Here is a 25,459-nt window from a genome sequence, read left to right as displayed (position 1 = left end):
CGATACAAAATAAGTTTTTAAAGGACAGTTTTTATGACAGAATTTTACTCTGTAGCAAGTGTGTAATAAAGAAAAAAAAGAAAAGGTTTATGTCCACGAATGCCCACTAGGGTTTTTTCCAGTCACCTGGACACACAGGGTGCATCCTCTAACCAACACAGAGGAGGTGGCACAACACAGACTTCACGTTTGCGTCCTACAAGTTTCACTGCATCTTGACACGATGGCCTAGCTTTGGGCTGACACGAAGGATGCCAAACTTCAGAGCAAAATGGAGGATATTTTCTGACAGGGCCAATGTTCAGTTCTGAGCTTCCTGTTGCAGTGAGCATCCCATTTGAACTCAACAGGAGAGGTAAAATCTTCTTTGCTGCATCGCTCTGAGCATAGCTGTGGTCTACCTCTTCATCTCCCTTCTGAAGGTAGAGGAAAGGTTCCCACTGTCAGGCATCAGTTAACCAGTGTGTGGTGAGAAGTGCCTCTTAAGTTGAGGGCTTCCAGACTACGGGCCAGCCACCTTGCTCTGTGGGTCACATGTAGTCCTGAAGCATGTACCATGTAATGGAAAGCCAAGTTTCAAAATTAAAAATGGAGCCAGTCACAATCCTGAGTGCTGTGAAGGAGGCAACAAGGCATTCAAACAAAAGATTAACAAAAACAATGTATACGCAGTCCATGGCAGGGCTTGAAGATGAAAATTAAAATTTCAACTATGAAATGGGCTCATCAATACCCAGAGACTTGGCTGCCTACCTGGAGTGGAGGGAGGCCTGGAGATCCTTTTTTTTTTTTTTTTTTTCAATGTTTATTTATTTTTGGGACAGAGAAAGACAGAGCATGAACGGGGGAGGGGCAGAGAGAGAGGGAGACACAGAATCGGAAACAGGCTCCAGGCTCTGAGCCATCAGCCCAGAGCCTGACGCGGGGCTCGAACTCACGGACCGCGAGATCGTGACCTGGCTGAAGTCGGACGCTCAACCGACTGCGCCACCCAGGCGCCCCAGATCCAATTCTTTAGAGGGTCTACACACGATAACTGGCAAAAAACGTGATAGGACAAAAAATATCAATCCCTTTCTTTTGAAAATGGTTCTTAAGGGAGAGCTTGAGGTTAGAGTCCTTTTTCCTCGGTCCTGCCTATTCAGCCATCCAGAGCTTGAAGGTCCTGTCGTAAGAGCAAGTGGCTATGAGCTGCCCATCGGAAGAAATGTCTAGGCCCATCACTTTGCCTTCATGGCCAGCCAGAGTCTTCAGTGGGGACCAGCCTGGGTGTGTCCAGATCTTGGCTGTGTTGTCGTAAGCACCAGTGAGCAAGAAATTCCCATGGATAGCTTTAAGAGAAAAGGGGAGCTGCTTGAGGAATTCACATATCAAAAGAGCAAAGAAAATAAAAGCACAAAAATCTGCTAGAACACATGATTTTGAAAAAGAAGGGATTTCCCCATTTGGAAAAGTCCAACATTCTCATCTACATTCCTATAAGGCCTCCAGGAAAAAGGGACTACAAGCAGACTTAGGGAAACAAGTAACATTATTAAGTTCTTCTGGCTTTTTCCCTGACAATCTGTTCACAGTAATATTAAGGATTCAGTGCTTACAACTTTCATGGAAAAAAAAAATGACTCAAAGCATTTATGAAAGTCTTCTTTACTTCCTGAAACAAGAAGCAAGCTGTGCCAGAGCTGTGTCTGAAAATACGCTACGGCGAAGGAAATTAGAATTTGCTCCTTCTTCACCAGAGGCCAAATCCTCTCCTGTCACACTTCCGAGTGAAGCCAAAGCCTAGCCTGCATTCCGGGAAGTACAATCTGCCTGTCCTGTGAACGGGCAAACCGGGAGGAAAACTTACGCTCAAACTTGACACCGGTCACTAAGTTCTGATGGGCGGGGATGGTATAGACACAGCGCCGCTGCCGGAGGTCCCACACTTTGCAGGTGTTGTCACCGCTGCCGGTTGCAATGTGGTAGCTGTGGATCAGGTGTAGTATCGAAGTCAGAAACAAAGATACATTCTGACCAATAACCCTTCCCACCCGTCATTCAATGAGTTTATTTTACCCATTGGGGGAGAAATTTATTCCATAGATTTCCTTCAGGTGGCCTTCTAGGAACATGATACACCGTCCTGTACGCAGGTCCCAAACACGACCAAACGCATCCAGTCCCCTGACAAAAGAATTTATAAATGAACACTCTGAATCCATTTCTCCGTGGAAGCAAGCATACATAAGAGGCGAACCACTGAGCTGCCCCTGGCTATGTGGAAGAGGGCTTACCCAGTGCCAGCCAAAGAGCCATCCTGATGGAAGGCGATATCATACACGCCCATGCTGTGGCCTTCCTGATGCAGGATCTCCTCTTGAGCCTCTAAATCCCATAAGCGCCATGAGCGGTCATAGCTACAAAACAAATTAATTAGAAATTAACTAGCAGATACTCAGTTCCTACAATGTGTTAAAAACACTTGTAACTTAAATTATGCTTCTGAAACTACTTGTACAACCGTATTAACAAGAAATTCTTTTCTGGTATAAACAATACCTCAACAACTAAGCATATCTGTCTTGAGTGCTAACTGGGAAACCATGGACTTCCTAGTAACTTACTTCAGTGGCTATTTTAAGAATACAATTTCCTAAGAATGGCCCAGCAAAGGCTGTTGCCTTCTTTCTTTCTTTCTCAGTTCAACTGTTAAGTTTTTTTACTCACTGACTATTTGTTGGGCCTTCAACTGATGCTGGGGAGACAAAGAACAATAAGCAAATAGATCAATGCAACAGATGAGAAAGTATAGGAAGAGACCTACACATTTTTGGTCAAAGATACTCAAATGAGACCACTAAAACCATTTCAATAGGGAAAACAAAGTCTCTTTAATAAATGCAACTAGAGGGGCACCTAGATGGCTCAGCTGGTGGAGCACGTGACTCAGTCTCAGGGTCATGAGTTCAAGACCCACGTTGGGGTAGAGATTACTTAAACAAACGTAAAAAGCAAAAAACGAAAAACACCTTAAACAACAAAAACATGTTCATATAAAGCACTATATGAGAATGTTCATGACACCTTTATTCTGAGTGATCCAAACCTGGAAAAAGCCCAAATGTCCTTCAGTAAGACAACGGATAAGTAAACTATGGCAGAGTCACACAACTGAATACTCCTCAGCAATAAAAAGAAACTTCTGGGGCAGCTGGATGGCTCAGTCAGTTAAGCATCCGACTTCAGCTCAGGTCATGATCTAGCAGTTTGTGGGTTCGAGCCTCGCATTGGGCTCTGTGCTGGCAGCTCAGAGCCTGGAGCCTGCTTCAGATTCTGTGTCTCCCTTTCTCTGCCCGTCCCCTATTAATGCTGTCTCTGGTCTCTCTCTTTCAAAAATAAATAAACATTAAAAAAAAAAATTAAAAAAAAAAAAAAAGGAAACACGCAACATAAATGAATCTTAAAAACATTATACTGACTAAAAGAAGCCAGCCACAAACGAATTCATAAAGTATGAACAGACAGAATTAATTTACAGCGATAGAAATCAGATCAGTGGTTGCTCTGGAAGGGGGAGTCCATTGGGAAGGGACATGAAGGAACTTTCTAGGGTGATGGAAATATTCTATTAAAAGGAATGTGGGTTACATGAGTGCATGAAAATAAGTCCATTCTATTACATGTAAATTACATCTCAATTAAAAAGTTCTTTTTTTTAAAAATTTTTTTTTTTTCAACGTTTATTTATTTTTGGGACAGAGAGAGACAGAGCATGAACGGGGGAGGGGCAGAGAGAGAGGGAGACACAGAATCGGAAACAGGCTCCAGGCTCTGAGCCATCAGCCCAGAGCCTGACGCGGGGCTCGAACTCACGGACCGCGAGATCGTGACCTGGCTGAAGTCGGACGCTTAACCGACTGCGCCACCCAGGCGCCCCTCAATTAAAAAGTTCTTTAACACATTCTGCCCTCAATGAACTTACAGAACCAGAAAAGGAAACCAATTTGCACTCTTTTAACAAAGATTTTATTTTATTTTTTGAAAAAATTTTTAATGTTTATTTTAGAGACAGAGAGTGCTTGTGTGCACAAGCCAGAGAGAGGCAGAGAGAGAGGGAGACACAGAATCCAAAGCAGGCTCCAGGCTCGGAGCTGCCAGCACAGAGCCCGACACAGGGCTCACAAACTGTGACATCATGACCTGAGCTGAAGTCGGATGCTTAACCGACTAAGCCACCCAGACGGCTCTAAAGATTTTATTTTATTTATTTATTTATTTATTTTTTTAATTTTTTTTCAACGTTTATTTATTTTTGGGACAGAGAGAGACAAAGCATGAACGGGGGAGGGGCAGAGAGAGAGGGAGACACAGAATCGGAAACAGGCTCCAGGCTCTGAGCCATCAGCCCAGAGCCTGACGCGGGGCTCGAACTCCCGGACCGCGAGATCGTGACCTGGCTGAAGTCAAATGCTTAACCGACTGCGCCACCCAGGCGCCCCTAAAGATTTTATTTTTAAGTAATCTTTGCACCCAACATGGGCCTTGAACTTATAAATCAGAGATCAAGAGTCACATGTTCTACTGCCTGAGCCAGCCAGGTACTCCAGAAAGGGAGACTGATTTGTAAGCAGAGAGATTACAATACAACGTGTGGCAGAAACAAAACAAAACATTGGTAAAGAGAATATGGGGCACCTAAATGGCTCAGCTGGTTGAGCGTCCAACTTGATTTTGGCTCAGGTCATGACGCCAGGGTCATGGGATTGGGCCCTGCATCGGGCTCCACGATGAGCATGGAGCCTGCTTTAGATTCTCTCTGCCCCTCCCCGACTCCCTTAAAGAAGAAAAAAGTGAAAGTTCTAGTTTTCTGGCAATTAGTGACTGAAATTTCTGATTAACTGCAATTTAAAAGCAAATACACTTGGGGGCACCTGGGTGGCTCAGTTGGTTAAGCACCCAACTTCGGCTCAGGTCATGATCTTGAGGTTTATGGGTTTGAGCCCTGTGTCAGGCTCTGTGCTGACAGCTCAGAGCCTGAAGCCCACTTAGGGTTCGGGGTCTCTCTCTCTCTCTCTGCCCCTACCCTGCTCCTGCTATGTCTCTAAAATAAATAAACATTTAAAAAAAAAAAAAAAAACTAAAGAAAAAAATAAAAGTAAATACACTTGGCAATAACTTTATAACACTCTTTTCGGATTTTGAGTCATTGCAGTCCAAGAAAATCCTACTTGAAGATTTCTGTTCTTTTTTTTTTTTTTTAATTTTTTTCTTTTCAACATTTTTATTTATTTTTGGGACAGAGAGAGACAGAGCATGAACAGGGGAGGGGCAGAGAGAGAGGGAGACACAGAATCGGAAACAGGCTCCAGGCTCCGAGCCATCAGCCCAGAGCCCGACGCGGGGCTCGAACTCACGGACCGCGAGATCGTGACCTGGCTGAAGTCGGACGCCCAACCGACTGCGCCACCCAGGCGCCCTGAAGATTTCTGTTCTTAAAATTTACTTGGCAGTTAGTCGTAAAGGTTAACAACATGCCATGGGCCTGTATGAACAGAACAGGATGGCTTACCAAGTGGTGCCCAAGAAACGTCCTGATGGATGCCACATTACACGGGCCACACGTACTGTATGGCCTTCAATATCTGCCACTGGTTCATCACTGAAAAAGAAACAAATACAAGTGAGTGAGCTATTTTATAGTCATAAATGTTCATTGAATTTGTTCACTGTTGTGACCGATGTACCCATTCTGTATGATTTAAGAGACTATGTAACTAAACTCATAGTTTATTAAAAATGCAGGGCTTTTTTTTTTTTTTTTAAATTTAAGGAACAATTTTTGTTACTTTCCCAAGTTTTAAAAGATTTGGGACTATTTCATGTGCTTACAAGGCAAAACTGCCCAAAGTATTTCGATAAACAACTATCTTTCTATATCTCAATTCACTGTGATAATCAACTCTTTAATTTTTAAATGTTTATTTGTTTTTGAGAGAGAGACACAGTGAAAGAGGAGGGGCAGAGAGCCTGATGCAGGGCTCCAACTCACGAACTGTGAGATCGTGACCTGAGCTTAAGTCAGATGCCCAACCAACTGAGCCACCCAGGTGCCCCGATAATCAACTCTTAATGCTATTCTCATTTATGATTAGAGAAAAATAAAAGATAATTCAGCCTGACAAGCAAAATAGTCTCCTTACACCAAAGGAGTGTTAAGATTCTAGAAACAAAACATACTTTGATAGAGATATGAAGCTACAGAAATCAAACAGTTTTGGTGCAAGTGGATTACAGATAAATTTTCCTCAAACTTTAGCTTGTTAAAGGATCCACATGAAAAAAGGAACTCCTAAATAGACGCTTAGTTTCGTTTTGGTAACCATTAAATTCTCCTCCCCAGTAATCACAGAAAAAAAGTTCTGAAACACCAGTGAAAGAAAATAAACACAAACCCTAAGGAGGGCAATTAAAAAGGGAACTTTGTCAATGTGCATACATAGAGCTAATCAAAGCCCTAGGGGAACAAATATTGCTAAGTGATATGAAGCCAATTAAAACTTGCTCTGCTCAGAAGACAGACCCTATCTGGCAAAGGATGGAGAAACTAATTAGCCCTCTACAGAAACCTGGAATTAAAGTCTCATGTGCTTTCCCAAAGAAAAAAAAAAAACAACTAAGCAACTGAATTCAGATTTCTTTTAGCCAGCAAAGTGCTTTCAAGAATTTTTTGGAATACAACCATCATAAACGTGTTAAAAACAACAACAACATCAACTGTTATAACGGGAGAATACAGGCTAGGCAAAGGAGGAAGCGGTTGGGAGGAGACATCAGTTCCTTGGCAAGACTGTCAGACAGAACTTCACTTTCCTCTCCCCTGTGCCCATCTGCTAGGAACCAATGTGCTGCCAAGAATATTATCTTTAGTCAATCTACCAAATGGTGCATTTCTCCAATGTCAATGTATTGCATAGGAGGTGCAAATGTATCTTTCCAGAATAACTGGAGTAGGAAAACAATGGCCACTATGTTAGAGGCAAAAATCGAGGTCCAAAGTTAACAAATAAGAAAAACCGGACCCAACTCCTTTGGTGACAACAGGTCTAAGAAAGAAATCCTACATTCCACATTCACACCAAGCTCCCTGGACTTTCAAGATCATCTCTGGAGTTAAATGCCAGATTTTCAGGTCCCAAGGACCAACCAAGCAATTATTTACCTTAGTGACTGCAGTATCGACAGAACAGTAATATTTACCTGTCAAGGCTCCAAAGCTTCACAGAACCATCAGCAGCACAAGACGCCAGATTGACATCTTTCTGGTCCAAGGAGACAGTGGATTTTGGATGGAATACAATTGCTCCTACGTTTGTGTTATGGCCTGAAGGGGTGTAAGAGATGAAAGTTAAAGGGTCCCCACTCGTTTTTTTTTTTTTTAATTTATTCCCCTCCCTTCCCAGAAGTGGGCCCCTACTCCTTATAATTTATGTGTGAAAACAGACTATGATGAGTAACACAGACAAGTATTAGAGAACATGTGGACAGATAAGAGTAGTAAAGTGACTACTCAACTATTAAAAAAAAAAACTGTTTTAACTTAAATCAATATTTAAATTACAAGGGTGCCTGGGTGGCTCAGTTGGTTGAGCGTCTGACTCTTGGTTTCAGCTCAGGTCATGATCTCAGTTTCTTGAGTTTGAACCCTGTTCTGGGCTCTGCACTGGCAGAGTGGAGCCTGCTTGGGATTCTGTCTTCCTCCCTCTCTGCCCTTCCCCCACTCATGCTCTTTCTCAAAATAAAAGATAAACTTAAAACAAACCATTTAAATTACATTAAAAAAAGCAAAACAAAGGGGCACCTGGGTGGCTCAGTCAGTCAAGTGTCCAACTCTTGATTTCAGCTCAGGTCATGATCTCAGGGTTTCCTGAGTTCGAGCCCCATATCGGGCTCCATGCTGACAATGCAGAGCCTGCTTCAGATTCTCTCTGCTCCCTCACCCTCACACTGCCTCTCTCTCAAAATAAATAAACTTAAAATAAAAAAGGTGCAAAACACAAACAACCTTTATTTATTTGGTCTAGAGACTGTACAATGCCAGAGTGGGGTTGTACACAAGAGAATAGTGGTTTGTGTATAAGGTCATTATGTTCCCACCTTGTGGTCAGAGAAAACCAAACCCTGTCAATTCAAATCAAAAATTAATCTTGTGTGCACTAGGTCTGAGTGTCAGGCAGAGTATTAGTTTCACTGTCTGAAGAGGGTTCACGCTGGGAAAACGAGTGACATAAACAAGATTCTAACTCACCTCGGAGAGTGTGAAGGAGGTTGCAATCGGGAACAGACCAGAGCTTGCAAAGCCCACTCCTATCAAATACAAAGGAAAGCATCTCAGCCAGGGTTGGTCTGGGAAGGAAAAGGTACCTTGGTAACATTCCTAAAGCACAATCTCTTCTCACCCCCAAAAAACTTTACAGTGGCACACAGAAAAAGAAAGCTTATCGTTTGATGGTTTACAGAAGAAAGCTATATGCACGTCTCACGCAACCCGAGGCCTCTACAGGACTGTAGTTAATATAGCACAAGCTATTCTCCTCAACATCTAGAGTGATCGGTGAGGAAAAATAGGACAAATTAAACTATCCAACAGTAATATTAATAATCATACTAACTCCTTAAATATGAAGAGCACTTTACTACTTACAAAGTCCCTAAAATTTTTTAAAAAGACTTTATTTCAGAAAATTTCCAACAAATTACTTTTATTCCTATCATCTCAGTGATCCTGATAATAGACCTGTGAGGTACATAATGCGGGAATGATCATTTCTACTTCTAAGGAAGGTAGCGGAGGCTTGGAGAGGCGGGGGGATTTGTGTAGGTCCTTCGCTTTCTCCTGAACCAGGCTCAATTTCTATCTAGTCAAGTAGTTCCTGTGCATGCAAAGTAAGGAAGTTTCTCTTCTCACTTGATGGCCATGTCCCAGGAAAATAACTGAATCACTAAATAGAACAACAAAATTATCACATCCTAAGGGCTTTCTGCATATGTGGCAATAACTAGAAAACAACAACAACAAACAGTAATTCGCGTTTACTGAGTCCTTACCACATAAGGCGCACTACTAAGGTAAAATGGTTTACAACGTTATCTCATCCTCCTTTACACATAAGGCAACTGAAGCTTACAGAGTACCTTGCCTGGGCTATCTAACTTAAAAAGAAAAGCTATACTGAGGTGTGGATACTGGTCAGTCTATAAATCCACTATTTATCTGCTCCAAAATGCTAGCATCAAGAGCATGACTGACGTGTCATGGATCTCTGGTGTCCCTTGTGAACAGGCAGAAGTTTTATACCCAGACTATCTTGTATAATACAAGGGGAAAGTACTGGCATCTCTAGTTTGGTACGATCATGAGAAGCAGAGGAAAAGGACACAGAAATGAGCACCTAAGAAAAAGGCTGATCCCCCACCCCCCCGAACCTATCCTCCATTTAGGAAAAAATATCACAGTAAAATGGGACTTACCAACAAGCTGTGGCCAGCATTTTGGAATTAGGACTAAAGTGGCAGTAGGAGATAGGCCGATCATCCCCAATCTGACTGCAGAAATTATTCAAAGACTTAAAAAAAAAAAAAAAGACAAACAGTAATCATTAGTAGGCTGATCCAAGAGTTTTTTGGTTTTTCCACAATAAAAAAAACAACTTTCTGGTTTTAGCCACCCTCCCACCCCCACAAGATTCTTTTACACTTTTGTTGTTAGGAGATACTTATGTTAACGAATGGAGTTAAGGCTCACCTGGAACTCACATGCTGTCTTTTACACTAGCAGTATCACTAGTTTCTGTGTCAGCTCAACACACCCAGGAAAACCATAGAGAGAGCTAAAGTACAGCTTTGACATATTCAAGGGGAACTGAAGTGTAGACCCACAGGCCTCTGTTAAGTCCTAATTACAGCAGGTTCCTGCCACCTTAACTGCAACAGTTGCCTGTACCTTCCAAGAGGCAGACCGAAGTAGGAAATCTAATGTGTAGTTAAGAGCCCTTAATATATTAGACAATCACTGAGAGCATCTTACCCGGAGAGATTTGTGCAGCTCTTGCATCTGGGAGGTCCTCGTTGTCTCTGGAATCTCTTTATGGAGACGGGCCTCTTCTAAGCGTTTCATTGCCCTGTGACACAGAAACATTACTGTGAACAGACAGACTGGAAACAAAGGTCCACACAAGTATTACAACCATCAGTTTCATTTAAGAACCACCAGTCTTTATAAAACAGATCATCACTGCTTAAGAGAAAACAAGAAAAAATATGCTTCTTTCTCCTTCTAGAGGCTCTCTGTACCTTGGCAGCGAATAATTAGCAATCCACAGTCTAGCAACCTTCAGGCTGTTTGGTCCTTCATGGTACCAGGTTTGTTGATACTGAAATTTAAATTAAGAGCAGAAATGTTAAGTCTGAAGCATTCCTGCTCCTCATAGCTGTCAGTTCTCTATTGTAACTGCCTAGAAAAAAAGGTGAATTAGTTCAGTCATAGGATGAAATCAGGTGTGTGTGCTTTTTACGGTGTGTGTGTGTGTGTGTGTGTGTGTGTGTGTGTTTTAAAGTAGGCTCCATGCCCAATGTGGGGCTTGAACTCACAAACCTGAGATCAAGAGTCATATGCTCCACTGACTGAACCAGCCAGGTGCCCCTCTACTGTGTTTTTATGAACTCTTATTGGATGGCTTCCGGTTCCTTGTTAGAAGTTACACTAGGAATGCTATGGTTTTTTCCATGTGTTGAAACCTACCTACCTTCATTTATACCCACACAAGAACCACAAACTATGGTCAACAACTATTCCTGAATGGTAGAATCCTCAAAACTTCCCTTCCCTCTAGCAAAGCAAACCCTGAAAACAGAAAATGAGAGAACTAACCCCTCATTTCCTTCACTTTATTACTGTGACGCCAAAGACATATTTTACCTCTTCTTTGGACTTCTTAGATTTCTCATCATCTTTTTTGGTCTTTTTTAGGGCATCAGTACCAACCACTGAGAGGATATTTCTTAACCTGTAACAAAAAAGACCAGAATTTAAATGGAGTTGAGATAAAGCTAGGAAAAATGTATCTAAGAAGGGAGAAAGCTTGCCCTACTCCATTTAAAGCAACCTTAAGAGTCATATCATGCCTAAACTTCCAGCATGATTTCTTCTTCTTTTTTTAAGTTTATTCATTTTTTTAGTAATCTCTAGACCCAATGTGAGACTCGAACTCACGACCCCAAGAACCAAGAGTCGCATGCTCTACCAACTGAGCCACCCAGGCATCCCTCCAGTGTGATTTCTTTCACTTGGTCTTCTTTATTTAGAGATTGCTTAAATTGAACTATAAGCAATTACTGTTTTCAGTTTAGAGTCAACAAGCCCCAACACTGCTACCACTTGGTCTGTGAAGACAGCCAACCTTTGCTCCATGCCACAATGTGCTGGATTACGGACTGAGGTGCTAAGTGTACAAAAACGACTAAGCAGCAGTTCTTCATTCCAAGTAGCATAATCCTGGGGGTTGGGAATGGGGGCGGAGAAGGTGGATGGACAGAAAGTAACAGGGAACCACAATACGTTATAGTAAGTATTGACAGTGGTAAGTGCTGGGCACCGAGGGGAAACATAAAAGAAATACCTAACCTAGGCTTGAAGGGAAAATCAGGGATGGTTTCAAAGAGGTGTTCCCTACACTGAGTCCTCAATTAGTAAGGTCGACAGGTCAAGAATGGGACAACTGGGGGCGCCTGGGTGGCGCAGTCGGTTAAGCGTCCGACTTCAGCCAGGTCACGATCTCGCGGTCCGTGAGTTCGAGCCCCGCGTCAGGCTCTGGGCTGATGGCTCAGAGCCTGGAGCCTGTTTCCGATTCTGTGTCTCCCTCTCTCTCTGCCCCTCCCCCGTTCATGCTTTGTCTCTCTCTGTCCCAAAAATAAACAAACATTGAAAAAAAATTAAAAAAAAAAAAGAATGGGACAACTGAAGCTGAGGGTTCAACAAATGCAAAGGTCTGGAGACAGCAAAACAGTTGAACTTGGAATCACAAATAGTTCAGTACGGCTGGAGCACCGAGTGCCAGAAAAGGGCTGGTGAAAGCTAGGGCTACAAACAGAAGTAGGGGCCAGGTCACAAAGAGCTCCTCATGCCATGGTAAAGACAGTTTACCTTTGAGAAAGATCCCTGGGGAAGTAGAGAGAATGGATTGAAGAGGGAATAATAAAGGCAGGGAAATCAGTCTACTATTTAGGAATCCCCGGAGTCTTAATGGTGGTCTGAATTAAGACAGAGGCAGTAGGGACTCGAGACATTCACCTAAGGGTCGCCATAGTAAGACTTTGCTGTTGGTTGGAAGATAAACAAACAACACTAAAAGTATACCCTTTGTAAATGCTATTGAGAGAGTAACATTCTATGAGAGGTAATAAAGAAGGGGCTTACTTTATAAGGGGTCAGGTGATAAAAGTCTTCTTTGAGAAGGTGGCATTTATGCTGAAACCAAAAGAATAAAAAGGCTTTAAAAGGCAAGAGAGGGGAGGGGTGCCTGGGTGGCTCAGTTGGTTAAGCATCCAACTTTGGCTCAGGTCCTGATCTCATGGTTTGTGGGTTCGAGCCCCACGTCGGGCTCTGCGCTGACAGCTCAGAGCCTGGAGCCTGCTTCAGATTCTGGGTCTCCCTCTTTCTCTGCCCCTCCCTGCTCCCACTCTGTCTCTCTCTCTCAAAAGTGAACAAACATTTAAAAAAAAAAAAAGGCAAAAAGAAATATTAAGTGGAAAAACAGAAAAAGAGTTTGAGTATTCCCAGGAAGACCCTTAAGGCTACTAAGTCTATTAAATTGGGGAAGAGAGGCACAAAATAAAGAGTATGATCCACAGTTTTTTTTTTACTCCATGTTGTTGTTGTTTTTTTTAATGTTTATTTATTTTGTGTGAGACAGAGTGAGAGAGAAGAAGGAAAGGCAGGGAGAGAGAGGGAGTGTGGGGAGAGAGAGGGAGAGGGAGAAATGTCTCAAGCAGGCTCCACGCTCAGTCAGGAGCCTGATGTAGGGCTCGATCCCATGACCCTGGGATCATGACCTGAGATGAAATCGAGAGTCAGACTGAGCCACACAAGCACCCCTACTCTCTGTTTAATAAGAAGACACTGTTGGATTTTAAGCAAGCAATACCACAAGTCTGGGACTATTACAATCATCTAGGTGTGAAAGCAATGAAGGTAGAGAAAAGAGGAGGTAGATTTGGGCACAAATCTAGAACAGACTAGATTTTGCTGATGGATTACAAAGGAGGTAAGGCAACTGAAAACTGTGAATGGTAATGTTATTTAAAAGGAGAATAGGAGAAGGGAGGGAAACAGATGAGTTGATTTATACATGTCCAATTTGAAGTACCTACAGAATACCTAGGCTACAAATAGGGACCTGGGAGTCCTCAGAATATACGTGGTGAACAATGCCACGGGAGTGGATCTCAACACCCAGGATGAGGGTAGAATCAAGACAAAGAACTGCAGTATATAAAGGTTAGGCAGGGAAAAAAAGAGGCTTAGAAGAATTAGCCAGAGAAATAGGAGAAAAATTAGGATTTGGTTTACGAAAGGGAGTGTTTCAAAGAGGGAGTAGCTGACAGTGTACCAGGGCTATTCTCAGTAAAGATAAATTAGTGACCTTAATAAAGAGCAACTTCAATGTGGCAGTGGTCGGTTTGTTGATGAATAAATGAGGGGTAAGGGCCCAAAGAAAGTAAATGCAGTAAGTGAGGAGTAGCTGAGCCTCAAGGAAAAGGGGACCGGGGGGGAGGGGCAGGCTGTCATCCATGCTTCAGAGGAGCTCATCATACCCAGGGCTCATGGCTCAGTTCTCCTAGTGCCAGGGGTAGGCAAGCGGTGGCACAGAGCACCTCCTCCAACACTGTGCTCTGGTAGAGAAAGCACTGACTGGTCCCCTCCCCAAGTTCCACTCTTCCGAAGTACCGTTTGCACCCCTCCCCCACTAGGACAACCAGCCCCCTCCCATCTGGGAGCTCCCTTTTCTGTCTGTCCTTTAGCCCTTCCTGGCCCTCAGCTACCTGCCCAGAGCTGCCCCCTCTTCTCCGCTCCTCCCACCTTGTGGCCAGCCAGCCTGGTTTTGTAAGATACTGGGTTGGTACACAGTGTTGCTGTTTTGTTTTGTTTTTCCCCTTGTTATTTAAACAGGCCCAACATTATTGGTTCTATTTAATGGACACGAGATAATGGGAGAGGTTTAGTGACTAAATGCACAGACCATGCAAACCAGGAAAAAAAAAATGATGAAAGGGAGAGATGGGACAGTGGACAGAAAGACAAGGGAGGTCCTCATAACTGTGTATGACTAGCCTGTCACTAAGAGACTCTGTGACCTTAAAATCACAAGAGGAACATCATCTGAAGAATAACCTTTCAATAATAACCCAAAAGTACTTATCATTATGTTTTATGTCACTGACAAAGAAAGCGTGTTGTCTAAATGTTCCAAGTTCGACAACAAATATTTACCCAACTCATAATTCCATACTGGGGAAGGGGGGTTCATATATTAACACCCTATTCATAGTTTAGAAAAAAAAATTAGTAATGGAGTAAAAAACTGGCCTACTTAGATCATGGGCTACACTATATAAAAACAACTGAGTAACATATTTTATTAACATTACCTAAGACGTTCTATTAAAGTCTTACTACAAATATCAACTAAAATTGGAAAGTAGAACCTTGTGATTAAAGATGAGGGTAAAAATTTAGAAAGGGCACACCTTTCTCTTCTTTCAGCCGGACCCTCTCCAAAGAGTGTGATGGGCTCCCCCAAGGCTCTAAGGCAAGCCTTGACCTCTGAGTCATCAGTGGAAACATTGATTTGCCGGGCTCGCTTTCTTCTCTCAAACTCGGCTAATACTTCAGCCTGTCGTTCACTGATGTGCTCTTCAATTTCAAACACCTCTCCTATAAAAAGAACAGACAATATCAGCATAATCACCAGATCTTCTTCTAATAGGAGAAAAAATAAATGTCTTACAATTGGAGTCTGTGTATACCTCTAGGAACTAATCTAGTACATAAATTCATAGTTTACTGTTTCTCAGTTTATTAGATTGTGTCAAACACAAAAAACTAAATGGCACAGCTTTAAAAGGCAGGAAAATTGGGGGGGCCTCGGTGGTCAGTCGGTTGAGTTGTCTGACTCTTGATTTTGGCTCAGGTCATGATCCTGGGGTTGTGGGATCAAGCCCTATGTCGGGCACCGCACTGAGTGTGGAGCCTGCTTGGGATTCTTTCTTTCCCTCCTTCCCTCTGACCCCTCCCCTGCTCGTGCACTCACTCTCTCTCTCAAAAATAAAAAATAAAAACAATCTGTACATCACAGTTTCATTTATGAAAAAAATTACAAATTTTTACAGCTTTATTAAATTATTGAAAAACCCAGTTAACAAGGATTACAACATTTTCTACTTCCCACATTTCTAGTTTCATTTCTTTCAAAATAAAAATAACTATTAGTTTTGTGACTTAAAACATATTTCATTGAGTGCGAAAACTGGAGAACTAAAAGGAGAGAATGGTACAAACCACAGTAGCTTCAAATCAATGCCAGAACTATGTTAGATCTTCAGAAGACAAATGGAATCAATTTGAATCCAAACACATACTTATTAGGGGTGTATGGGTCAGTTAAGCTTGCAACTCAGGTTTACTTTCTGCCTAGGTTCATGAGTTTGAGTCCCACATCAGGCTCTGTGCTGAACAGGGCCCCACCCACTCGAATTCTCTCTCTCAAAATAAATAAACTTCAATATACACTGAATAAATTCCTGGTAAAATTACTAACAAGTGAATGGGAGAAAAACTGTATAAAAGGTTTTAAGAAAAAGTCTCTCTGGATGTTGCTAACTGGGGTAGGCAAAGGATGGCCTTATAAAGATGCAAATTTAATTGAGAATTTTTTGACATTATAAAACAAAGATAGGGGCGCCTGGGTGGCGCAGTCGGTTAAGCGTCCGACTTCAGCCAGGTCACGATCTCGCGGTCCGTGAGTTCGAGCCCCGCGTCAGGCTCTGGGCTGACGGCTCAGAGCCTGGAGCCTGTTTCCGATTCTGTGTCTCCCTCTCTCTCTGCCCCTCCCCCGTTCATGCTCTGTCTCTCTCTGTCCCAAAAATAAATAAACGTTGAAAAAAAAAATAAAACAAAGATAATGAGGGACTCACAATTTGCATCTTACCAGAGGTTATGTTAATATTTCCTGCTTCAATTCCAGCTTTAAGTCCTTCTTTTCCCAAAATCCCAGACTCTCCTTTGGCCAGACGCTCCCTCTCCTTCTCTTCCAAACTTCCGTAATAGATATGTGGTTTCTTCACAACAGGAGCAACTAAGTCATCAGGTGCCTTAGTTTTGGTTGCCTGCTAAATCAAAGACCTGGATTAACTTAAGGCTCAGTCTTAGCAATTCACTAGGCTTCCCCCAAAGGATGGAGCTTCAATCCTATTTCCTCCCCAAAGGACAAGCTGGACACCAGTTAAGGTATCTTCACTGATTGGCCGGGGTGGGGGTGGGGGGTCTCTTAATCACTTAAGTTTTGCAGATAGGAAGAGGCTGGAAAAACTAGTGAATTACTTTTGGTAATTTTTCTATCAAAGGTTTGCTTTGGCACATGTTTACATCATTCGGTGGCAATCTCTTCTTGGGTTTTATGAAACACCCGAGGCTTCGGCTCATCCCAGGGGAAAGAAAGGATAACAAATGACCAACGCAATTATTAAGGGGGAACAAGTTAGTTACCGGCCTACACATTTCAAACGTTTTCAGTCGTAAGGCAACGGACATGAAGTTTGAAGGCCTTATTACAATTAAGAAGTCTGACACAGACATGCATCTGGGCCACAACACTACTCCCTTTCAGAGCTTCGTTTTTGGACCAGTCGGAAGAGGTATTTACCGTTAGGGGCTGTAGTGAGAGATGCAAATCAACTAAAACTCAGGCAAGCACTCAGAGATCAGGAAAAGGCTGCAGCGCTAAGGCAGGACCGAGTCTCGCAGCCTTTCACCCCAGTCCTCCACCGCCTTAGCCCGTTCCCGAGCGGCCCCAACCCCCAAGAACACCCTCCCAGCCCCCTTCGCGCTTCTTGCCGGAGTGAGCTGACATCCGTACCGTGGAGGAGGCTCGTGAGGAAGCCATGCTGAGCTCTGGAGCCGCGAAACCCCAGGCGAAGCCGCGATCTGCGTTTCAGACCGTCCACCGCGCGCCCAGCAAAGCGGAAGTACGTCACCGACCGGAAGTGGGCCGAGGGCCGACGCAGCGTCCTGGGTGACGGGTAGCATGATGGGAATCGTAGTAGGCGAGAGTCGTGGCGCCAATCGAAGAGCCTCTGAGGAAAGCGGGCGGAGGACGAGGTTCTGCAGGAGGGAGGTCCAGAGCAGTCTGGGAAGTGTAGTCCAGTGAGCTTGGCAGGAGACTCGCGGGGGGCGCCGGGGTTCCGGGAAGAGGCTGAGCTGGGTTGAAAAGAGGTAGGTGCGTCGAGTCGCGCGGCCCTGGGCTGAACTCCGGTAGCAAATGGAGGGCTTCCGAGGCCGGTTGTCGCTCTTGGCCCTAGTAAGAGGGGCTTCACGCCTCCTGAGCGGAGGGCCATGTTGCCATGGACACCCTCTCCCTGGACTCGTGAGTGCCGCTCTGGAGCTGCGGAGGGAGTGCTGTTCTCCGCTATGGGGACGTTGTCCCAGGGCCTTCCTCTGAGTTGGGTGAATTTTTGGTGTATTTGAGCAGTGGCGACAGATTGGGCTCAAAGAGCCCTCTAGCGCCAAAGTAAAAATAAAGACCCGGAGGAGGAGGTACGGCCTGCTTTTGTTGAAGTTTGTATTCAGCCCGGTCTTTGTGTCTGACTCCGAGTGAGATGATGCCCACGAAAGCGTCAGGTAAACTGAGCCCAGGCAGCTCTGCGTGGCCCTGGGTTCCGCTGGGTGCTGGGACATCGGAGGTAACAAGGCAAAGGTTTTGCCCCCGTGTTGGGGGTGGAGATGCTTAAACTGTTGGTGTTTCTTGAGCTGGACAGCCCCCCCCCCTTCCCCAAGGGCAATTACAATAATAATAGCTATTGTTTATTGAGTGTTTACTAAATGCCAAGTCACGTTCTAGGAACTTGCTGTGCATTACGTCGTTCAATCTATGCAACAACAGAGTACAGAAACCCGAGGAAACTAAGGGCCAGTGAAAGATGAAACTAATTGTCCAAGATCAGTGGCGTGTGGCATTAGAATCTCGCCCCCTGCCCTTTGGACTCCTGAGGGAGCGCTTTTGCCCGTTACTCTGTACTGCCTCCTAGTGGCGAGTTTTCACAGTTTGCAGAAAAGTGAAGAAAACCTACAGCAGGGTTTTTCTTACTTTTAAATATTCTTTCCTCCCTTATTCCCCCCTTGGAACTTTGGCTTCCTCTACCATTTGTTTACATTGAATTCAAGATAGTATTTGATTTCATACAAAGCAATTTTGAAATGTAATGTGCCAGCCGGTTCTGTTCCAAGCTTCCAGGGAGGATACATTTCTTCCTTCGTATACTTCAGAGTCTGTAGCTACTTCCTAGATAGATGTAATAATAATTTATATCTGTACATACTCTTTGAAAGTAAGCTCCACACCCAACATGGGGTTTGAACTCATGACCCTGAGATTAAGACTATGTATGCACTACCTACCGACTGAGCCAGACAGACGCCCCTGTAATTGTACATACTTTAAAGGAGCTTTCACTTACATCATTCTCATTTAATTTTCATCATGTAGTTTTTATAGGAGGCTGACATTTATTAACCACACTGAACAGCCTCAACTTCATTTATAATATAGAGCTAATTTTGTCAGCTTCAGAGGGTTTCTGTGTTAAAATAAAAGTCCAAAGAAGGGGAGTGGAAAAGCGTAGCACAGCGTTCAAGAAAAGTTCGTTTCGTCTAATTTGGGTGTCTTAGTTTATTCAACAACACATTTACTGACTGGTTATTATAGATTCACACTACTTGGGGCAATGGAGACTATAAAGATGTTGCCCTCAACAGGTTGTGAACTCAGTTGGGGAGTTTCACTGTCTTTAAGGAAATTGCTTTTTGTTAGCATAAGCATTACCTTGGGTTTTCAGAGTGTTCTTTTGAGCCTCTTTGCGTACTTGTTCTCTCTGCCTGGAATGCCCTTCCTTACCCTCCTTTCTCTGCCTGCCTTTCACAAGTCAGCTTAGAGATCTCCTCCAGGAAGTCTTCCACATCCCTGTCTTCCCCACACTCTGCCCAGACTGGATTGGGTGCCTGTGTGGTGCCATCATGTTATCCTCATCATCTTATTAGAGTATGTTGCAATTTTCTGTTTACGTGTTTGTTTTCCCCACAGACTGCGACTATGCCTTTTAACTCTGTAGCTGGAGCACAAGAAGTGTTTGTTTAATGAATGACCTGTCCATTTAGGACCTATTTAGACCCTGAGGATAACCCCGTGAATTGTGAGTTATATGGAGTTTGCCTAAAATTTAGTAAACTGATTTCAGTATTCAGGAAATCTCTTACAGATTCACAAATCTCTTACAGTTCTCACACAGAGCTGAACAAATTTAACGGCCGTGTACTCTCCCACTAACTATACCGAATTAAGATGTGATGATTTATTTATTTATTTAATTTATTTTTAAGATGGGATATTTTAACTTTATTCTCTAAGGTGGAATGCTTCTTTAAATGTGACTGGAACATAAGATTAAGGCGATTATTGCCTAGAATTCTCTTTTATAGGCAGCTTGCTCTTTTTTTTTTTTTTCCTTGAAAACTGTTTTTTTGGAATTGTGGAGTTACAGATCTCCATCATGTAATAATCATACATCAGATGACATCAAAGTGTCTGTGTGAACCCAAATGAGTCTTTTGTATCACTAGTCATTTAGCATGCATGCTGACAAATTGATCTTGTATTTGTAGCTGAGGTTTTTCCCCTCCAGTTTTTCCTCCTCTGCTATTTCTAACAGCTGACAGTTCACTGGGTCTGGCCCTTGGGGTTGATCTCATTATGCTGCGGCGAAAACCAACCCGCCTGGAGCTGAAGCTTGATGACATCGAGGAGTTTGAGAGCATTCGAAAGGACCTGGAGGTAAGAATACAACTTTTGAACCCTTAGGGATATTTAAAATAATAGCTCTTAACTTTTGAACTCCAGACGCTTATACCAATAGCTTATTTGAAACCTCTATTTGGATGCTTTACAGGCATCTCAGACTTAATGTGTTAGTTTCCTGTGGCTTGCTATAATAAATTACCACAAAATTGGTGGTTTAAAACAACAGAAATCTATTTTTTTACCATTCTGTAGGCCAGAAATCTGAAATCAGTGTGAGTGGTCCCAAATCAAGGTGTCAGCAGGACCGATGCTCCCTCCAGAGGCTCTGGAGGAGAATCCATTCCTTGACTCTCAGCTTCTGGTGGCCACTGGTATTCCTTGACTTGTGGCTACATCACTTCAATCTCTGTGTCCACGATCACATTGTTTTCTCTTGTTCTGTCTGTGAAATCTCCCTTGGCCCTCTCTTACAAGGATACATGTGATGGCGTTTAGGGCCCACCCAGATAATTCAGGATAATGTCTCCATTTCAAGATCCTTATCACATCTGCAAAGACCCTTTTCCCATGTAAGGCAACATTTAGAGGTTCAGGGATTAGGACCTGAGAGCTTTGGAGGTCACCGTTCAGCCTACTGAACTGAACATGTTAGAACAAAAAACCTCTTGATTTTTTTCCTCAAGGCGGTTCCACCTCAGTGTTCCCTTGTGGGTATCTATATAGATGCTCAAGTCAGAAATCTAGGAGTCACTCCTGAGTTCTAGCTTTTCCTTACCCTTTATTTTTGCCCTGTGCGTCTCCACGGTTACAACCCCAGTCCAAGTAACCATCGTCTCTCTCTGTACAATCTCAGTTGCGTCTTAAATGGTCTTCCTACTTGCATTTTAGTTTCGTTAACCCATTCTCCATCAGGTTTCTAGAATGATCTTTAAAAATTTTCAGATCATGTCATTCCCCTGCTTAAAACTACTCATGGTTTCCTGCACATAGAATAAAATCTCAGTTCCTTACCATGGCCTACAAGATTTGGTATGTTCTGGCCCCTTGGGTTTTACCTCCTGCCATTCTTTGCTTTGGTCTCTGTACCCCAGGCACACTGGCTTTCTTCCATTTCCTTGAATACGCCAAGCTATTTTATCACTCGTGGCCTTTGCCCATGTTATTTTCCTCTCCCCCTTTCTTCATGTCTGTTTAAATGTCACTTTCTCAGTCTGAGATGCTGCTTCTGACCTATCCCAAGTTAAGGGTGTCATTCCCATCATGCTGTCACCATCTCATTAGGGTCTCTCAAAGCACTCTATTCTTTTACTTTACAGCATTTGTTATAATTTACAGTGATTTGCTTATTGTAAAAGCATTTATATTAGGAGCCTTGATTGTAGAAATCATGTCTGTCTGCTTCACTGTTGAGATCCCAGCGTCTGGTATGATGGTAGGAACTCCGTATGTTTTGTTTTGTTTTGTTTTGTTTTGAAGTAGGCTCCACGTGGGGCTTAAACTCATGCCCCTGAGATCAAGACCTAAGTTGAGATCAAGAGATCAAGAGTCAGACACTTAACCGACTGAGCCACTCAGGTGCTCCTCAGTATGTATTTTTAAGTGTAGCTTATCCCCCAGTATTAGATGTCCATTGATAAGACTTAAATTCTTTAGTAACCCTCAGAATAACTCCTTGACTCCTTAGGATGGTGTACAAGGCCCTTTGTGGCGTAGTCCTTGCTCATCTCTCCACTTTATCTTCCAGTGACAAGTTATCTTTAATCTCAGTGCCTCTGCACACTCGGTTCTCTTTCCCTGAAATACCCTTTCAGTATGGTTTAAACTTCAGCTGGAATGAGTCTCATAAAGTGTTGGCATACTGAACTTTGACTCTGCAGAATCAGCTCACTATTGAGTCAGTCTTTCTACTAAAGGCAATTATCCTGTGAGTTTGACCTGTTTTAGAGCAACTTAGGAATAGTTTTGTCTTAAACTAAACTTAAATGAAACCAATAGAAACTGGTATTTCATTTGTTACTGAAATTAATTTAATTACATTTTAATGACTCTGGATTCTGAAACAGTCAGCAGTTATTCATGGTGGGAAGCCTTTTAAATGATTTCATTCCATTTGGACATTCTCAGTTTCTCATGGCTTATAAAATGATAGTATCCTTTGCCTTTTAACCTGTTTTCACTAAGGTATTTGGGGTGAACTTTGTAATGTTACTTATTGGTAATGTAGACTAGCTAGAGAGTAACTCGGAAAGGTCATTTTATATACACACATACATATAGATGTATAAAGTAACATCTTATTCAGTGTACTTCTATGATCTTGGCACTTACATGCGGAGTTCATTAGTAAGTGGTGAATAATAGTGGGGATTCCAGTGGCTAGAGTAGTCATTCTCCTAATGCACACTGGAGAAAACATTTGTTCATTCTCTCAGGGAATGTTATTATCTAATACCATCTTTATAGTTAGGTAGTAGTAGTTATGGGATCAGGGTTAGTCTGTCTTTGAAAATGATCAAACTGAGGGGCACCTGGCTGGCTCAGTCGGTGGAGCATGCAATTTTTGATCTCGAGGTTGTGAGTTCAAGCCCCACGTTGGGTGTAGGGATTACTTAAAAAAAAAAAAAAAAAAAAGTGACCAAACTAAGACATTGACTTGAATTCTGCAGTCACTTGTGATGTAAGAGCCAACCCTTTTACCTGAAAATGAAATGAAACCTTGAAACACAGGCCTTTTGATAAGATAGCACAAAACCTTGTATTCCTGTGTTACATTTAATCTCGTGGTGTTAGGGAAATTGTTAATTTCTGGTGGTTATTGCTTTACCACTTAATTTTTCCATCTGTTCTCTTGAACAGATTTACATTTACTGAAACACCCTTCTCTCCCTCTTGTCTACCAACTTTTTTTTTTTTTCTTGTTTGATTGAGGAGTAACTGACATACATCACTGTGTAAGTTTAAGATATAGAGCGTGATGGTGTGATTGACAGATATTGTGAAATGATGACCACAGTACATTCAGCTAACATCCATCTTCTCATTATTATTTATCTTTCTAATTGCAGCTTCCTGCTCTGAAGCTGTACCACTGCACACCCAATTCTCCCTTCTTTGTGTCTCTTTGGTAGTGTGGACTTTCCTCTGTCATAGCCACGATCACCCTGTGTTGTCACTGTCTGTTTACCTGTTTCCCGGTTAGACTGTGACATCCTGGAGGGTAGGGGTTATATCTTTTATCACTATATCCCTGCATCCCCCTTGTACCCTTATTATCCATTTAAACCTAGGATTTCAGCTTATTATTCCAAAGACCCTAACCCTAGACTTTACCGTATGCCTAGTGCATGGTAGGTGCTAAATAAATGTTTGGTAATGGAAAGAATGTTGCCTAAATCCTAAAACTTTTATACTTTCAGAACCGTAAGAAACAAAAGGAAGAAGTGGATGTCGTAGGAATCAGTGATGGAGAAGGTGCCATTGGGCTCAGCAGTGACCCCAAGAACCGGGAACAAATGATTAATGATCGAATTGGTTATAAACCCCAACCCAAGCCTAACAATCGTTCATCTCAATTTGGAAGTTTTGAATTTTAGAGGCAGATTATCTTGCATGCCAGAGCCCTGGAATGGAGTAAAATGATGGCAGAAGTACAAATAAGGTTTAGAGAAGTGAGTGCTTGAAGTCAAGCAGAATGTTTTACTCCTGCAGAGAAATACTTCTGCATGAGATAACTAATGCTTACCTTTCACTCTAAGTGGAAATCCAAACTCTAGTTTATCTCTGGAAAATTTGACTCTATAAAACTTGTCTGACTTTTGTTTTTAAAAATAAATCTATTTTTGGAAAAGTGTGCAACACCCTTAATGAAGTATAAGAATAGTACTGTTGGGGCGCCTGGGTGGCGCAGTCGGTTAAGCGTCCGACTTCAGCCAGGTCACGATCTCGCGGTCCGTGAGTTCGAGCCCCGCGTCGGGCTCTGGGCTGATGGCTCAGAGCCTGGAGCCTGTTTCCGGTTCTGTGTCTCCCTCTCTCTCTGCCCCTCCCCCGTTCATGCTCTGTCTCTCTCTGTCCCAAAAATAAATAAACGTTGAAAAAAAAAAATTAAAAAAAAAAGAAAAAAAAAAGAATAGTACTGTTAACCTCAAGACTTTGAAAGGCAATTGCTCCAAGAGGTGACATCATTCTTCCCACCTTTACTGAGTGTCTAAACACAGGACACTTGCAGTTGATCCCTGTCACGGACTCATTCAACTTGTCTCTTCAAGTATTTATTGAGTTTCTGTTATGTGCCAGGACCATTTTAGGCATTTAGTAACATCAGTGAACAAAATCCAAGATCTCTGCCCTTGTGGAGATTAGATTCTAGTGATTTTGTATAAATGTGATCAAGCTGTGGGTTTCCAGAATCTGTTTACAGAATGGCTTTGTAGCTAGTTTGGGCATAATTTGCGGGGGGACAGGCAGTGGAGGGAAACATGATAATAGGAATGCTAACAATATTCCCATCATTCCAATTTGCCATCCTTTTCCAACTTGCCTAAGAATTTTTGCCACCAGGAGCTAATCTGAGAGGGTAATTTAGAATCGGAGGGGAGGAGGGATGCCTGGCTGGCTCAGGAGCATGTGACTCCATCTCGGGGTTGTGAGTTCAAGCCCCACATTGGGTGTAGAGATTACTAAAAAAAAAAAAAAAACACCTTAAAAAAAATCACGTCCTATTGTTTTCACTGTTTAATTCAACTACAGTGAATTGCCAACTGTGGTAGAAGGAGCCTCGAGAGTCATCAGTTTTTAATTTTATTTATTTATTTTGAGAGACTGTGCATGCGTGTACACACTTGAGCAGGGGAGGGGCTGAGAGAGGGAGAGAATCCCAAGCAGGCTCCTCATTGTCAGTGCAGAACCCAATGTGGGGCACAAACTCATGAGCTGTGAGATCATGATCTGAAATCAAGAGTCAGATGCTTAACTGAGCCATCCAGGCGCCCCTGGAATTGTCAGTTCTGAAGAGACCTTTTGGCAAGATTTTACCTAGTTCTAGGGGTAGTTTAAGGCTGGGTAAAAAGATTATGGGAGAGGCAGAGCACCTGGGTGGCTCAGTTGGTTGAGTGTCCAACTTTGGCTCAGGTCATGATTTCACAGTTCAAGCCCCACATTGAGCTCACTACTGTCAGTACAGAGCCCGCTTCAGATCCTCTGTCCCCCTCTCTCTGCCCCTCCCCCACTTGTGCATGCACCCTCTCTCAAAAATAAACATTAAAAAAATACACATGGGAGAGGCAGTGATAGAAAAGGACATATAGTTCTCTTTCTCCAACTGTTCTTTCAAAACCTTTATACTTCCAGTTTGATAA

At 42.8% G+C, this 25,459-nt stretch overlaps 2 protein-coding genes across 5 annotated transcripts; one reads left to right on the top strand and one right to left on the bottom strand.

Annotated features, from left to right (window-relative positions):
* Positions 1 to 1,002: 1,002 nt before the first annotated feature.
* PRPF4 (pre-mRNA processing factor 4) lies at positions 1,003 to 17,294 on the bottom strand. 2 transcript variants are annotated; one of them, XM_030293565.2, is made up of 14 exons: positions 17,172 to 17,294; positions 16,245 to 16,422; positions 14,785 to 14,971; positions 10,958 to 11,045; positions 10,333 to 10,412; positions 10,067 to 10,160; positions 9,511 to 9,605; positions 8,288 to 8,346; positions 7,240 to 7,363; positions 5,552 to 5,641; positions 2,277 to 2,399; positions 2,059 to 2,166; positions 1,850 to 1,968; positions 1,003 to 1,331 (listed from the first exon to the last, which is right to left on the bottom strand). In XM_030293565.2, the coding sequence occupies exons 1-14, from the start codon at positions 17,196 to 17,198 to the stop codon at positions 1,138 to 1,140; spliced, it is 1,566 nt and encodes a 521-aa protein (XP_030149425.1). In that variant the 5' UTR covers positions 17,199 to 17,294; the 3' UTR covers positions 1,003 to 1,137. The 2 variants fall into 2 exon arrangements, with proteins under 2 accessions (XP_030149425.1, XP_030149424.1); XM_030293564.1 differs by having other exon boundaries at positions 16,245 to 16,425; positions 17,172 to 17,277.
* Positions 17,295 to 17,347: 53 nt separating this feature from the next.
* CDC26 (cell division cycle 26) lies at positions 17,348 to 23,952 on the top strand. Of its 3 annotated transcripts, none has more exons than XM_030293808.1 (4): positions 17,349 to 17,527; positions 19,392 to 19,500; positions 20,017 to 20,138; positions 23,522 to 23,952. In XM_030293808.1, exons 2-4 carry the CDS (start codon positions 19,449 to 19,451, stop codon positions 23,696 to 23,698), a joined length of 351 nt encoding a protein of 116 aa, XP_030149668.1. In that variant the 5' UTR covers positions 17,349 to 17,527; positions 19,392 to 19,448; the 3' UTR covers positions 23,699 to 23,952. The 3 variants fall into 3 exon arrangements, with proteins under 3 accessions (XP_030149670.1, XP_030149668.1, XP_030149669.1); XM_030293809.1 differs by lacking the exon at positions 17,349 to 17,527 and adding an exon at positions 17,584 to 17,932; XM_030293810.1 differs by lacking the exon at positions 19,392 to 19,500 and having other exon boundaries at positions 17,348 to 17,527.
* Positions 23,953 to 25,459: the final 1,507 nt, after the last annotated feature.

Source organism: Lynx canadensis, chromosome D4, assembly GCF_007474595.2.
Source record: "Lynx canadensis isolate LIC74 chromosome D4, mLynCan4.pri.v2, whole genome shotgun sequence".
Taxonomy (NCBI): domain Eukaryota; kingdom Metazoa; phylum Chordata; class Mammalia; order Carnivora; family Felidae; genus Lynx; species Lynx canadensis.
Note: the sequence above shows the minus strand (reverse complement) of the source record. Positions and strands in the feature narration are given on the sequence as shown.

What these genes read in the sequence shown, in the direction of transcription:
- PRPF4 (XM_030293564.1), bottom strand. Translation starts at nt 17,198, where the DNA reads ATGGCTTCCTCACGAGCCTCCTCCACG. An exon ending in CGTTTCTTGGGCACCACTTG is followed by an intron (nt 2,400 to 5,551) that starts GTAAGCCATCCT and finishes TTTGTTTTGTAG; the next exon opens with CTATGACCGCTCATGGCGCT. An exon ending in ATAAATTTCTCCCCCAATGG is followed by an intron (nt 1,969 to 2,058) that starts GTAAAATAAACT and finishes CCTGATCCACAG; the next exon opens with CTACCACATTGCAACCGGCA.
- CDC26 (XM_030293808.1), top strand. Translation starts at nt 19,449, where the DNA reads ATGACCTGTCCATTTAGGACCTATTTAGACCCTGAGGATAACCCCGTG. An exon ending in TGAGGATAACCCCGTGAATT is followed by an intron (nt 19,501 to 20,016) that starts GTGAGTTATATG and finishes TATTTCTAACAG; the next exon opens with CTGACAGTTCACTGGGTCTG. An exon ending in GCATTCGAAAGGACCTGGAG is followed by an intron (nt 20,139 to 23,521) that starts GTAAGAATACAA and finishes TTATACTTTCAG; the next exon opens with AACCGTAAGAAACAAAAGGA.